At 36.5% G+C, this 12,907-nt stretch overlaps 2 protein-coding genes across 7 annotated transcripts in view; one reads left to right on the top strand and one right to left on the bottom strand.

The window, feature by feature from the left end:
* LOC141399114 (uncharacterized) overlaps positions 1-12,907 on the top strand; it is an 85,436-nt gene that overhangs the window by 33,783 nt on the left and 38,746 nt on the right. The gene's annotated exons all lie outside the window — the stretch shown is intronic.
* Positions 7,886-9,206, bottom strand: LOC141397233 (small ribosomal subunit protein uS8A). Its single transcript, XM_073973331.1, has 2 exons — positions 9,106-9,206; positions 7,886-8,517 (listed from the first exon to the last, which is right to left on the bottom strand). Exon 2 carries the CDS (start codon positions 8,513-8,515, stop codon positions 8,123-8,125), a length of 393 nt encoding a protein of 130 aa, XP_073829432.1. The 5' UTR covers positions 8,516-8,517; positions 9,106-9,206; the 3' UTR covers positions 7,886-8,122.

Below are 12,907 nucleotides of genomic sequence, written 5' to 3'. Positions count from 1 at the left end.
TTCTTAATTTATATGCTTTTGCTTTTATTTATGTTTAATTCTATTCATGATATGCTAAGAAATATTGTTAGATATAAGTATCTGAGAGTAGTTATTGTATAGCTGTTTTTGGAACCGCTCATGGCCCTATGGGCTAGGTTACTGTGTTTGTCAAATAAAAATTAAATTAAATTAAATATCATATTCGCGCTTCAAGAATTCCATTTACGTAACAATGTATAAAGAAAATCGTGGTTTAGTACGCGAATTTGTTAAAATACATTTTTGCAGATTTACCTAATTTCAAGGTATCTATATCCACCGTTTTAGTGGATAAATTCACGCGGGTTTCAAAAGAAATTGAATGACACTTGTAAAATTTATAAGCAAAAAATAGGTTTTTTAAGAAAATTAACGCATCAAATTTTGGATTTTAGGCTCCGATTGATTATTATCACACTAATGAGATATACGTTAAACGCCGTCACATCATGAGTTCTACAATCCTATTATGAGTTTCGAATATTATCTTGGTGCGCGTCCGGATTATTAAAACATTCAAAAAAACCGCGAAATTCCGGCTACAAAATGTGAGTATCAATTTTATGTGGATGCAGTGGATATATCGAAAAATCATAAACTAGTATCATGTTGCCCATGGAGTATTCTGTGAGTCTTCCTTTGGCATAGGTCTAAAAAATGTAAGGTTAAGGCAGAAATCGGAAGGGAGCATAAAAAACTTGTTGGCTTCAATCCATTTTCCTACATTGATGCCAGCACAGCATCCACGTAAATTAAAACATTTTTGGTTCCACGTAAATTAAAACATTTTTGGTTTTTACCATATACACTTCCATACGGGCAAAATGTGCCTCATCGAAATAATGGTTTTAGAACCCATGTATGTTTGGACGATATCCGTTTCAAACAATTTCGAGTTGATTTAGCCATGTCCGTCTGTCTGTCATGCTGAAGCGCACGATAACTCTCGAACGGACCAACCGATTCGTCAAAAATTTGGCTTTCGTAATATTTTGCCCAAACTTATTTTAAGTTCGCATTCACTCTGCGTTTCCCGTCAAAAGGAGAATGGTAAAGATTAAGGACGGCGACTGGTACAAAGCGCTGGAAATACGGTATTCCTTATCCTTAAGGGATATTGCATATAAAGCGTATCTAAATGACAGAAGTGGCGAGAATTGGAGGAGATATTGTAAGTTGCGCAACAAGGCAAAAAATGTAGTAAGAAGAATTAAAAGATTGGCCCATAAGAGCCTTTTTTGTGGCAAAACATCCAAAGAAATTTGGTCTACGTTGAAAGTTAATGGGGTTGCTTATGATGCCGAGGATATTGTTGAAAGGGATAACGTTGAGCGTCTTAATTGTGAGTTTGTACGTAATCAATCTAATGAAAACATACGTGTTCCTTGTTTACCTACAGGTGTTTGTGAGGGCTTTAGTTTTGGAAATGTGTGTTGTGATGACGTTGTAGAAGCTTTTGGTTTGATTAAGTCAAATGCAGTTGGCTATGACGGATTTAATCTAAAGTTTCTAAAGTTGGTGTTTCCCCATATATGTGTGTACGTTTTGTATATTGTGAATACCATGATTATGACGTCGACATTTCCCATGGATTGGAAGGTGGCTAAAATTGTTCCGATACCTAAGAGTAAGGACTCTAGCGATATGAGGCCCATTTCGATTATGCCCGTATTATCTAAAATGGTAGAGTACGTAATGAAAAAGCAAATTATTGGGTATTTAGATGACTCCTCCTTATTACATGACAGTCAGTTTGGCTTTCGTCCTAATCGTAGCACTACATCCTTGCTTGTTGGGTTGACAGACAACGTTAGGAAGAAAATCAGCGATGGTGGCTGCTGCGTACTTTTGTCTCTTGACCTGGAGAAGGCTTTTGACAAAATTAACCATGCTACTTTGATCGAGAAGCTTTTTTATAACTTTAAATTCTCCTCCTCTGCTTGTAAACTTTTGTATTCTTATTTGTTTGGTAGAAAGCAATATGTTAGTAGTAGAAATGTAATGTCTAGTGTCTTGTCTGTGAGTAGTGGGGTACCTCAGGGTTCAGTGCTGGGTCCCTTGTTATTCATAATGTATATTAATGATTTGTTTAGTCGTGTTAACTGTACAAACTGTTTGTCTTTTGCATTTGCAGATGACATTCAATTATTGTTTTTAGGTGTTTTCGTCTTTATGGATGTTCTTCAGAGCACCATTAATTTTACCGTTAGTTTGTTGGTGGAGTGGATGACTTGGAATGGCTTGAAGATAAATACTGAGAAAACTCAGTGCATGTTTTTTGGCAACATAGCCGATGACGCAATTTCAGTTTCCATCTATAATAAAGCTATAGATGTTGTAAGCAAGTTAAATTGCTTGGGAATTATGTTGGACAATAAATTAACATTTGAGGCTCATGTAAGTTTAGTTTCGTCTAAAGTTAACTTTGCTCTGCGAAAGTTGTACTCGTTGGACATCGTCTTGCCTCGAAATATAAAAACTCGTGTGGTTCATGCACTTATAATGCCTATTTTTCTGTATGGCCTCGAAGTGTATAGTGGTAGTTGTGGTTATGTGTTGCGTAAATTGCGGTTGCTGTTCAATAGAGTTATACGTTATGTTTACTCTTTAGGTTGGCGTCAGCATGTTTCGTCCTTTGTACGAGAATTTCTTGGTTGTAGTTTTAAAAATTTTGTAAATGTTAGGAATCTTTGTTTCTTTTATAAAATGTTTAAATTGCAAGTGCCTAAGACTGTTGTGAATTTATTCTCTGTTGGTAGATCGGTCAGAAACTTACAATTTGTGATTCCAAGGATGACACCGATTTTGGAAAAGACTTTTTTTGTAAGAATTGCGCGTGTGTTTAATGTCCTACCGCCTGAGCTTAAAACGTTTAGTTTTTCTTCCTGTACTTTTAAGAGGAAGTTTGTTGCTTATGTTCGAGCTAATGAAATTCAAATTTAACTGTGTTTTTATTTTTTTCTTTACGTTGCAAAACTGGGATTTTAAAGTTAACATTTTTATTGCGTTGTAATGTTAGGGAAATCGAATAAGTCTGAATTGTTTCAATTTTCATTAATGAATATTGTGAGTAGTTTAAGTGAAATACTTTTTATTTTTGCTAATATTTAATAATTTTCAATGCAATTTACTCTTATTATATTTTTAAATTTTATTATTTATTTTACTATTAAGTTTCATTATTTTCAATTCAATTTATTAGTAGCATATTTCTAAATTTTATTTTTTATTATATTATTAAGTTTTTTGATCTCAGAGTAGTATAATTTCTGTTGTTTTGTGTAACTAGATGGCAAAATGTGCTTTGTTACTATAACGTTAAATAAATAAATAAAATAAATAAATAATACATATCGGTACACCGATATGCGCACGATAACTGCGCACGATAACTTTTGAAGAGAGTGACCGATTTGGTCCATACTTTACACATCCTAATATATCTTCCAGATATAAATCAGGTTTGAATGTGGACAATATTTGCCCACTCCTTTGGGCACCTCCCACACAAAATTTCGGATAAGTTCACTTTAAGACCTGGGCCCTATTCCACGAAACAACTTATCGCTTTTCACTTATCAAAAAGTAGTTATTTTGAAAAGTGATAATTTTTTGTTCCACGAAATAACCTTTCAATTTCTTTTTGCACTTAGCAAAATTTTTTTAAACTGTTCTCTTTAGCAAAGTTGTTGTGCTATCTTGCTTAATTTTTCCGCCACCTCCCTAAGTTTCACAGAACATTTTATCATCTTTGCATTATTTTCTACTTTCCAATGATAAATTATAAATAAAAAACAATTGATAAAATAAAGTGAAATAAATTAAATAAAATAAAGTAAAAAAGTATCAGTCGGCTTTGCCGACAGAGATATACCCTCAGCCTGTGTATATTGAAACAAATTGTTCCCAAAACCCGTATGTATTTAGCGGGTTTTAAAAATTTTGGACGTTTGAACCGACAAAAATATTGATTAGGATTAAAGATCAAAAATTTTGCGGAGGTGATGCTAAAAAATGGATCTCCAGCCACTTGGCGCCATAGGGGTTTTTACACCCTTCGGGCTGTTTGCTCAAGAAGTATGGACTTGCCCCTGAAAAAACTTTTACCATCGTAATTGAGGCAGAGAATGCAAGTTGCTTCAACAAAAATCATGATTCCATATCAGGTCTTAAAGTGAACTTATCCGAAATTTTGTGTGGGAGGTACCGGATGGAGTGGACAAATATAGTCTATATTTGGTAGATATATTAGGATGTGTAAAGCATGGACCAATTCGGCCACTCTCTTCAAGAGTTACCGTACGAACAATTTTTCCGAACATTTTTGAACTTTTGTGGGGGAGGTACTTGAAGGAGTGGACCGATGTGGCTTATCTTCGAACTTAAACTATGTTTGGACAAATATTACTAAGGCCAAATATTGGATCGAATCGGCAGATCCATTCGAGAGTTATCTTGCGCTCCAACCACCTCACACGGTGTCATAGGGGTTTTTTGCAACTTTCAGGCTATTTTCTCAGGACTTGAATGATGAAACTTGTACCGTCGTATGGGGGGCAGTGAATACAAGTTGCTAAAACAAAAATCAAAGCGATTCGAGAGATGGCCCTAAACTGAACTTTTCCGAAATTTTGTGTGGGAGGTACCCGAAGGAGTGGACCGATTGAGTCCATATTGAAAGAGATGATTTCAAACGAATTGTTTTACAATTAAAAAATATATATTTTTTTTTAATTTTGTATGAGAAAAAAATTGTCGTCGTAAATGTTACGTAGGGTTAGTTGTTCGTCTGAATTAATAGTTTAAAAATAATCTACTAATAATTCTAATAATTTTTTTACCAAAAGAATTCTTTAAAAATTTAATTTTTTTTTTGTACAAATACATACATAATACCAATTAGACGTAATGACACGTCAGTTTGCAATTTTGGACACGACAACGCCAACCGTAATAAGGGTGAATATCTAGGCCTATTGTCCTTTTGGTTGCTCTTAAAAATCTTTAAAAAATCCACGCTAATTTTGGTTTGAAGAGTGAAAGTTCGGAAAAAAGAAATTCGATCCTTGTAATTTTTTGTCATTACCGTGTTTTCCCTATTTCCGAACAAAATCTGCCGTCGAAAATTTTTAAAACCTTTACTTGTTTTAACAATGTACATTGGCAAAGAGAACGTTTACCCCGCAAATTTTAGGCAAACTTATCAATATTTGGTCAGCAAAACCAAAATGCAAAGTTTTCTGTGGAACGAAAGAGTACAATTTTTTGCAAAATCTTAGCAAAATACTCTTTGCAGTTACAACTTTTCACTTAGCAGAAGGGAACGTTTGTGGAGCAGACATCAAAAAGAGAGCAACATTTTTTTGAAAAATTTGCAAACTCAACTTATCATTATCATATCAAAAATAAGGGTTCTGTGGAACGTAAAAATTTGCGAATTATCAAAAATATTGCTAAGTGCAAAATGAAAAGTTAATACGTTGTTTCGTGGAATAGGGCCCAGCTCTCAAATCACATTAATTTTTGTAGAAGCAACTTGCATTCGCTGCCTTAATCACGACGGTAAAAGTTTTTTCAGAGGCAAGTCCATATTTCTTGAGAAATCAGCCCGAAAGGTGTAAAAACCCCTATGGCACCAAATATAGTGACTGGAGAACACCACAGTTTACAATGGATGATGTTGCCAATGTCATCAGGAACGCTAAATCATCCAAAGCGTTGGGCCCTGATAGAATCTCCATGGAAATGCTGAAGCAGCTGGATGAGCCGGGAGTGGAGTATCTCACTAAAGTTCTCAACTCATTGTTCCCGAAGTCTGGAAAAATGGGCAGGGTGGTCCCACTACGGAAGCCCGGCAAGTATGCCAGCAAAAGTGAACCGTACAGGCCGATTTCGCTTTTGTCGCCCGTAGCAAAGACCCTTGAGGCCTAAGTCCTCTTCAGTTTCAGAAATATGTATAAAGTTGCCGATCATCAACATGGATTCCGTAAGCAGCACAACACGACAACAGCGCTGCACGCCATTACCACATATATTTGTTAAGGACTCAGCCATTCAACAAAAAAATTTGTATACCCAAACATCAATCGTCAGCTCGAAGTATAAAGGTGAACAAAGAAAAAACTTCAATGAGAAGTTTTTCTTCGGCAACCTCACACAACCCCGACGAAAGTGTTTGCAAAACAAACCAAACCTTTTCCACAGTTATGTGTCGTTGAATTTCAAAGAAGGCAACATAACAAAATGTTGTTGATAGCTTGTAACAGCCATCACAGCCATAAGCAACCATACAAACCGTGCCAGTGTTCAAATAGAACATTAGTGGCGTTTATTTACTGGGATAGCTGATACAAACAAGAAACAAGGGAACTGATGGGATCTGCGAGGATCGAAACTAGCCTTCCCTGACTTACCCCTTGGCGAACAATGACAAACTTTTTTCACTAATAAATTGGTTGTTTTAAAATATTAAAACAATAATGGGATTAAGCCAAACTATTTAAAAAAACTAAATTGTATCAGTTATCCCAATAAATAAACGCCACCAATGTTATTTTGAAAAGAACCTAAATACAATCGATCTATCCGTAAATGAAAGTTTCAATACACATTGGCTGAGAGGGTATATCTTTGTCGGCATAGCCGACTGATACTTTTTTACTTGTTTTTTAATGTATATTACATGGCTTCATAAATGACAAAGATAAAACCAAAGAAATTTCCGAAATTCAGTCGCTTATTTCTTGGGTAGTATGGACTTCCACCATATATATTGTAATGTAAGCTGGTGGTTTAATAATAACATTTCGACACGATTCGAGTTTATTAAATGCATATAACTCATTCCATGTTGGGGTTTTTTCCGAGACAAAAGTAATACACCGTAGGATAGGATTATCTAAAGTAGTCCTTGTGCCTTGGTTACAAAGTAAATTTTTTTTCCACCAGCCGCTACACTCATCTTGCTCCAAAATTATATATAGTTTTAAGGAACACTCATCTACAGTCGGTAGACATGACACACATATCCTCTAGGAGACCCCTTAACTGGACATAAGTCGGAATATTCACCAGAGGAGGGTAAAATCAGATATGAACACGGTATGAGCATTTAAATGCAGAATTGTTTTATATATTTAAGGCGCGTGCTCTTCTTCTTCACTCTGGGTCATAGTGCTCGCCTCCTTACGACAGCGTAAAAACAAACCACATGTATTCCCTTTTTATTTCTGATTTGCCATTGCATAGCAATGGGGAGAGTATCTTACCACTACTAATACACCAGCTATTCTGAGCACCCCTGCTCTGGGTTAAATCAAGCCAAAGTGCGAGTTAAATTTGATGATTTAAATCCCAACTTATGGCCAAACCAAAACCTCAATCACTGCCTTATAATTTAGATATAACCCGTAATAAGGATTGGATTTTAAAAATGTAACTTAATGCAATGTGTAATGTTTTTAAATGCCTAAACACTTCACTTTCATAATTACCTTCGCGTTTGCAATTTGAACATATTTGATAATCTTGGCATTTGTTTCCAGAATCGTATTTTGTATTTTTGGATCTCTACCTTTTCATTCTTGGCTAAATCAAGCCAAACATCAAGTATCATCAAACTTAAATCTTAACTTATGGCTAAGCCAATACTCCAATCACTGTCATAACATATTAATGCTAATCATGTCTTTTCAAATATCTGAACACTCTATAATTACCATTGTGTTTTCAAATTGAGCATATTCCAAGCTTGGTTTGATTTAACGTATGTATAACTAATCCATGTACATGATTCACTCTCACTCCACAGACTTCATGTTTTCATCATTGCTTCCACATATCCAAATAAAAATAGGTTTTTGCATTTGTTTTTTCTTGTTTTTTATTTTCCTCCTTCTTCTGCTTAAAATTAAGCAAAAAATCACTATTAGTTTTTTTTATAATTTATAAAAAAAAGTTTGTTTTTTAAAAATAATTAAAAAAACAAACATCTACCGTAAACTAAACACATTATGATGACGTTGTGTTTAGATTGCTGGGCGATGCCGCGCTTTCCTTTTGTGGTGGTCAACAGAATTTAAGCGTATAATTTTATGTGCATTTAGAAGAAGAAACCCAAAATTTTACCACCCAAATGTTTTCTTCTGGCTTCTTCGTGATCCATAATACCGCCAGAGGTGGTCAAGACAACATAACCGAACTGACGAGAGGGCAACAAGTTGTTGGTCCACTTTTCAATGTCATTGATGGGAACATCGAAACGGGGGGAGATGACGCCGCACTTGTTCAAGCGACCGGTAAGATTGACAACAATCTTGCCAGAACGGTGATCATCGACAATTTCGAATTCACCAATGTAGCCATGTTTCATCATGACAGTCAAGAACTTGATGATGACCTTGGAGCAGGGACGGAGGAGGACCTGACGTTTGCCACGCTTTTCAGCGTTGTTAATGCATTTCAAGGCATCGGCCAATACGTTCATACGCACCATGGCTAAAAGGAGAAAAGAAAAACATGAAATTAGAAACACACTCAAACACACATTAAAAACAAAAACAACAAATTTCAATGAAAAAAATCACGCGAAAAATGTAAACAAATTGCAGTTTAATAAATTAAAGGCACTTCCAAATTGTCAGCTGGCTTAGACTAGCTGGTCCAGCATATTCGTTTTGGCATCAATGAACTGTCAACACTGACTGGTAGAATGGCATGTACGAAAAAAACAACAACAAAAAGTTCGACAACCGGTAAACATTCATCAAAAGCCGTGGGTAAACAATTCCCATTATCCTTGTTAAAGTTAATGTTTCATCACTTGATATCTTCCAAATATTGTTAGCACAATTCCCGTCAAACACTTCTGTCTCTCTTGGACATTTCCAGCATTTATTTACACATTTCTTTAGTCCATTATTCTCATTTCTATCTCAAACTTGACAGTCTTGTATTAAATTGCAATTTCTTCACATTTCTTTCGTTCTGTGGGCAAAAATTTCATATCCAAATCATGGCCAACATTATGGCGGGCAATATTCACATCATTTCATTGAAATTTCACTAAATTTTCACAAAGATTACCTAAGATTTATTTTGTGAAAATTTTTAACAATTTTACACGAACGCGAACGTATCGAAAAAGAGGAAGTCCATTTTGCGTCAGTTGCCAGTACTGATTTTTGACATTTCACAGCTGTCAAAATCAGCTGTCAGTATTGGCGCCATCTAGATGTGAGATGTTTGTAATGTGGAATACAACTGTGCGTAACAGAAAAGTTAAATTATGCGATTTTCAGCTCTGTGTTAAACTTTTTGATGGGAAAAATAGTGATTTGAAGAATTTTGTTTTGTTTACAATTAAATAGTGAATTGCGTACAAAAAATAAAAGCGTGAATATGTACATTAGTTAATCTTACCGATTTTTTTCTATCGCGGTTCAATTTTGAAAAAAATATGCAGAGTGAGGTGAGTGTCCAAGTTTTCTTGTAATTTCACATTTGAAGATTATTTCGCTTGTTTTTGAATAGATGACGAAAAAATATTTAGGGAAAAGACGGTTCGCAGATGGAACGTTTCCCCGGCCATAGTGTTTACAATTATTGAGATATGTTAATCCATTTGAACAATTTCGCCTGGTTTCTCCTTATTGAGACCAATGAGATTAGAAAGCAATTACGAGTATATCATTGTAATCAGAACCACAAGGACTATCTTCGATGTAAATTTCGAACCCATACTTCAACCGTCCTTCAAATATATTTTATCTAATACCCCGGTTACACTTAACCGGATTAACCCAGTGGGTTTGGGTTTCAAATGTCAATTCCATAGCGCAAACGTCAAATAAATCCTCAGGAAGTGGGTTAACCCGGCAAAAAGCTCTAGTGTACCCGTACTATAAAACTTTTAAGCATATATGAAGGATTTGCCGGATTAAGTTGTCCGATCGATATAGGTTAGTTTTAAGGATGTGTAGTAATATAGTTATATAGATACTGCTTCGCTTGGACATATGTATGTCCCAATTTACATTGGGCGAGTTTACTTGCGGCAATTGTCATTTTGTAGTAGAGAGAGGTGAGGCATATGGTAACCCTTTGCCTCTCAGCACCCTCTCTCACCTACAAACTGACAATTGCCGCAAGTAAACTCGCCTAATGTAAATTGGGACTATGTCTGATAAGAAAGTGAGAGCATCAATCTGGTGCCTGCCCAGTATTTGGTAACCTCTTGTGTAAAACAATGGGCACCTGAGAATTAGATGCTCGGCCGTCTCTATATCTTCGGCATCTTCATATAGCAATCGACGCCACTGTCATCTCATATTGACGTTAGAGATCTAACTCTACCGTGACCAGTAATAAGTCCCACAGCGATTTTCCCGAAATTATCGAGTGAGAGAAGTGGATGTCCTGGTTCCATAAGCCATCTGCGGTGCATTTTCTCACAGTAGGTCTCCGATGTAGTAGCACGTTGGTGGCCTAACAGATTCATCAATTGGTTGATCTCTGCACTTAGATCCACTTCTAGAAAGTCCATGTGCTGTTCCATTTCCCATTGTATTACTATGACCTGAAAACTATTGCAGAGCCTTTCTGCAATCAAGTATAGCTCTAGAGTTTATGGTCCATTACTTGAGAGCCCTAAGGGTCGCCACCGGTCCGTAATTCTGGTTTCAAGCCGTTCATCAAATTCTGCTCCTTTCCTGACATTAAGAATCTCTGCTTGAAGTGAGTGTTTGATTAATTCATATTCGCAGGCGCCAGTGCTTTCTTGCGGTTCTTGTCGCCTGATTCAAGCTGACTACTAATTACGTTTTTCATTCCGAAATGATCGGGTAAGAGAAGTGGATTATTTATACGATGGGAGATCACAAACTATATTGCTTTGGATGTCCTGGTTCCGGTGCACCTTCTCTCAGTAGGTCTCCGATGTAGTAGCACGTTAGCGGCCTAACAAATTCATCAATTGGTTGATCGCTTGACTTAGATCCACCTATAGGTTGTTCATGTGCTGATTCATTTCCCATTGTATTACTATGACCTGAAAACTATTGCAGAGCCTTTCTGCAATCAAGTATTGCTCTAGAGTTTATGGTCCATTACTTGAGAGTCCTAAGGGTCGCCTGACTATCGACATATGTATGTATATGTATATGTATATGTATATGACTATAGTCACCGGTCCGTAATTCTGGTTTCAAGCCCTTCAACAGATTCTGCTGCTTTCCTGACAGGAAGAATATCTGCTTGAAGTGAGTGTTTGATAAATTCATATTTGCAGGCACCAGTGCTTTCCTGCGATTCCTGTCGCCTGATTCATGCTGACTACCAATTACATTTAAGACCTTCACATGTCTGAAATGTGAAACTGTCCTTGGAACTTGCAACTGTACCAGGATATCCAGAGGATGGATACAAAAACGATAAAGTTTTTTTTTTTTTTTTTGAAACACCTACCCCCTAATTGTTTTCCCATTTGTTCCGATTATGGGATCTTAGTAATTTGAATGGAACCAAAGATGCATTTTCACGAAAATTCTCTAAAATCCGCATTTATGGTCCTATCGATGAACATTTTTTACCAGTTCATTGTTGTGGCTAAAAACGAATACTACAAACATTTTTGAAAATCGGATTAGATTTCGGTATAGCTATATAGGGCCCGAAAAACCTAAAATCGTCCTATATATAATTTTCTGAAGCGAAAGGATGCCAGGTGACGTCATTTGTCAGATCACAGATGATTAATTCTTGTTGTTGTTGTTGCTGAAGCAGCATAGAAACCTACGAAGAAGCATAGTTTTGACGCTGGGTTAGCAGCCGTAGTTCGAAACACTATGTTGTTCCGGGTCAATCCGGTACGAAAGAACCCGCTGAACGTGAAAACGTGGAAGCTATCAATGTGCTCAGCCAGCCCTATACAATTCTGGTAATTGCCGAGCTGGGATTCCTGCATCGCAACGATCATGATATTATTCCGACTCATGATTCCCTTGCAATTAAATGTAAAAAAACGCATTTTCAGGGATTGGAACAGCAACGGCTGTTTATTACGATAAAGACGACGATTCACTGGGGCCTGTGTTCTTCCAGTATGCATCAACATAGTCCCTCACATGGACGAGTCCAGAGAAACCCCTGAGATGCACCCACTACCGGCTTCTATTGCATCCCACCGAAGTTTGAATATGGTGGATGCGGTTGTGACAAACCTAGTCCATTCATATTGGTCCTGGGATTTCCTTCGTGGGATATATTGCTTTCATCACAGAGTAGTATTGGAGTATCGATCGATGGAAAATGTTTACCAGTTCATTGTTGTGGCTAAAAAACAAATCCTACAAAAATGGCGAAAATCATATCGGATTTAGGTATAGCTCCTATAGGCCGATTTTATTTTATTTTGGGCCCTATATAGCTATACTGAATTCTAATCCGATTTTCACAAATTTTTGTAGGATTCGGTTTTTAGCCACAACAATAAACTGGTAAATAATGTTCATCGTACTATGGAAACAAAGATCGCTCTGATAGCACGGATTAACGTTATTCGATCCTCATAAAATTTTATATAAAAGGGTTTCGAAAAGATTTAGGAGGTAGGTGTTTCAAACAAACAAAAAAAACTTTATCGTTTTTGTCTCCATCCTCTGGATATCTAGGTCCAGTTTCAAAAACAGTTTTTAGCCTCCGGGAGTCAGTATAGTGCCTGGTTTCACATTTCAGACATGCGAAGGTCTTAAACGTAATTGGTAGTCAGCTTGAATCAGGCGACAGGAATCGCAGGAAAGCATTTGACGCATGCGAATATGAATTAATCGAACACTCATTTAAGCTTAACGATAGCAGTATCGTCGTTCAAGCAGAAATTCTTCCTGTC

Source organism: Musca autumnalis, unplaced genomic scaffold (assembly GCF_047663935.1).
Source record: "Musca autumnalis isolate F117 unplaced genomic scaffold, ASM4766393v1 scaffold_3, whole genome shotgun sequence".
NCBI classification, from domain to species: domain Eukaryota; kingdom Metazoa; phylum Arthropoda; class Insecta; order Diptera; family Muscidae; genus Musca; species Musca autumnalis.
This window is presented reverse-complemented; position numbering and strand designations above follow the sequence as displayed.

Coding starts and splice junctions, on each gene's coding strand:
- LOC141397233 (XM_073973331.1), bottom strand. CDS start 8,515: ATGGTGCGTATGAACGTATTGGCCGATGCCTTGAAATGCATTAACAAC.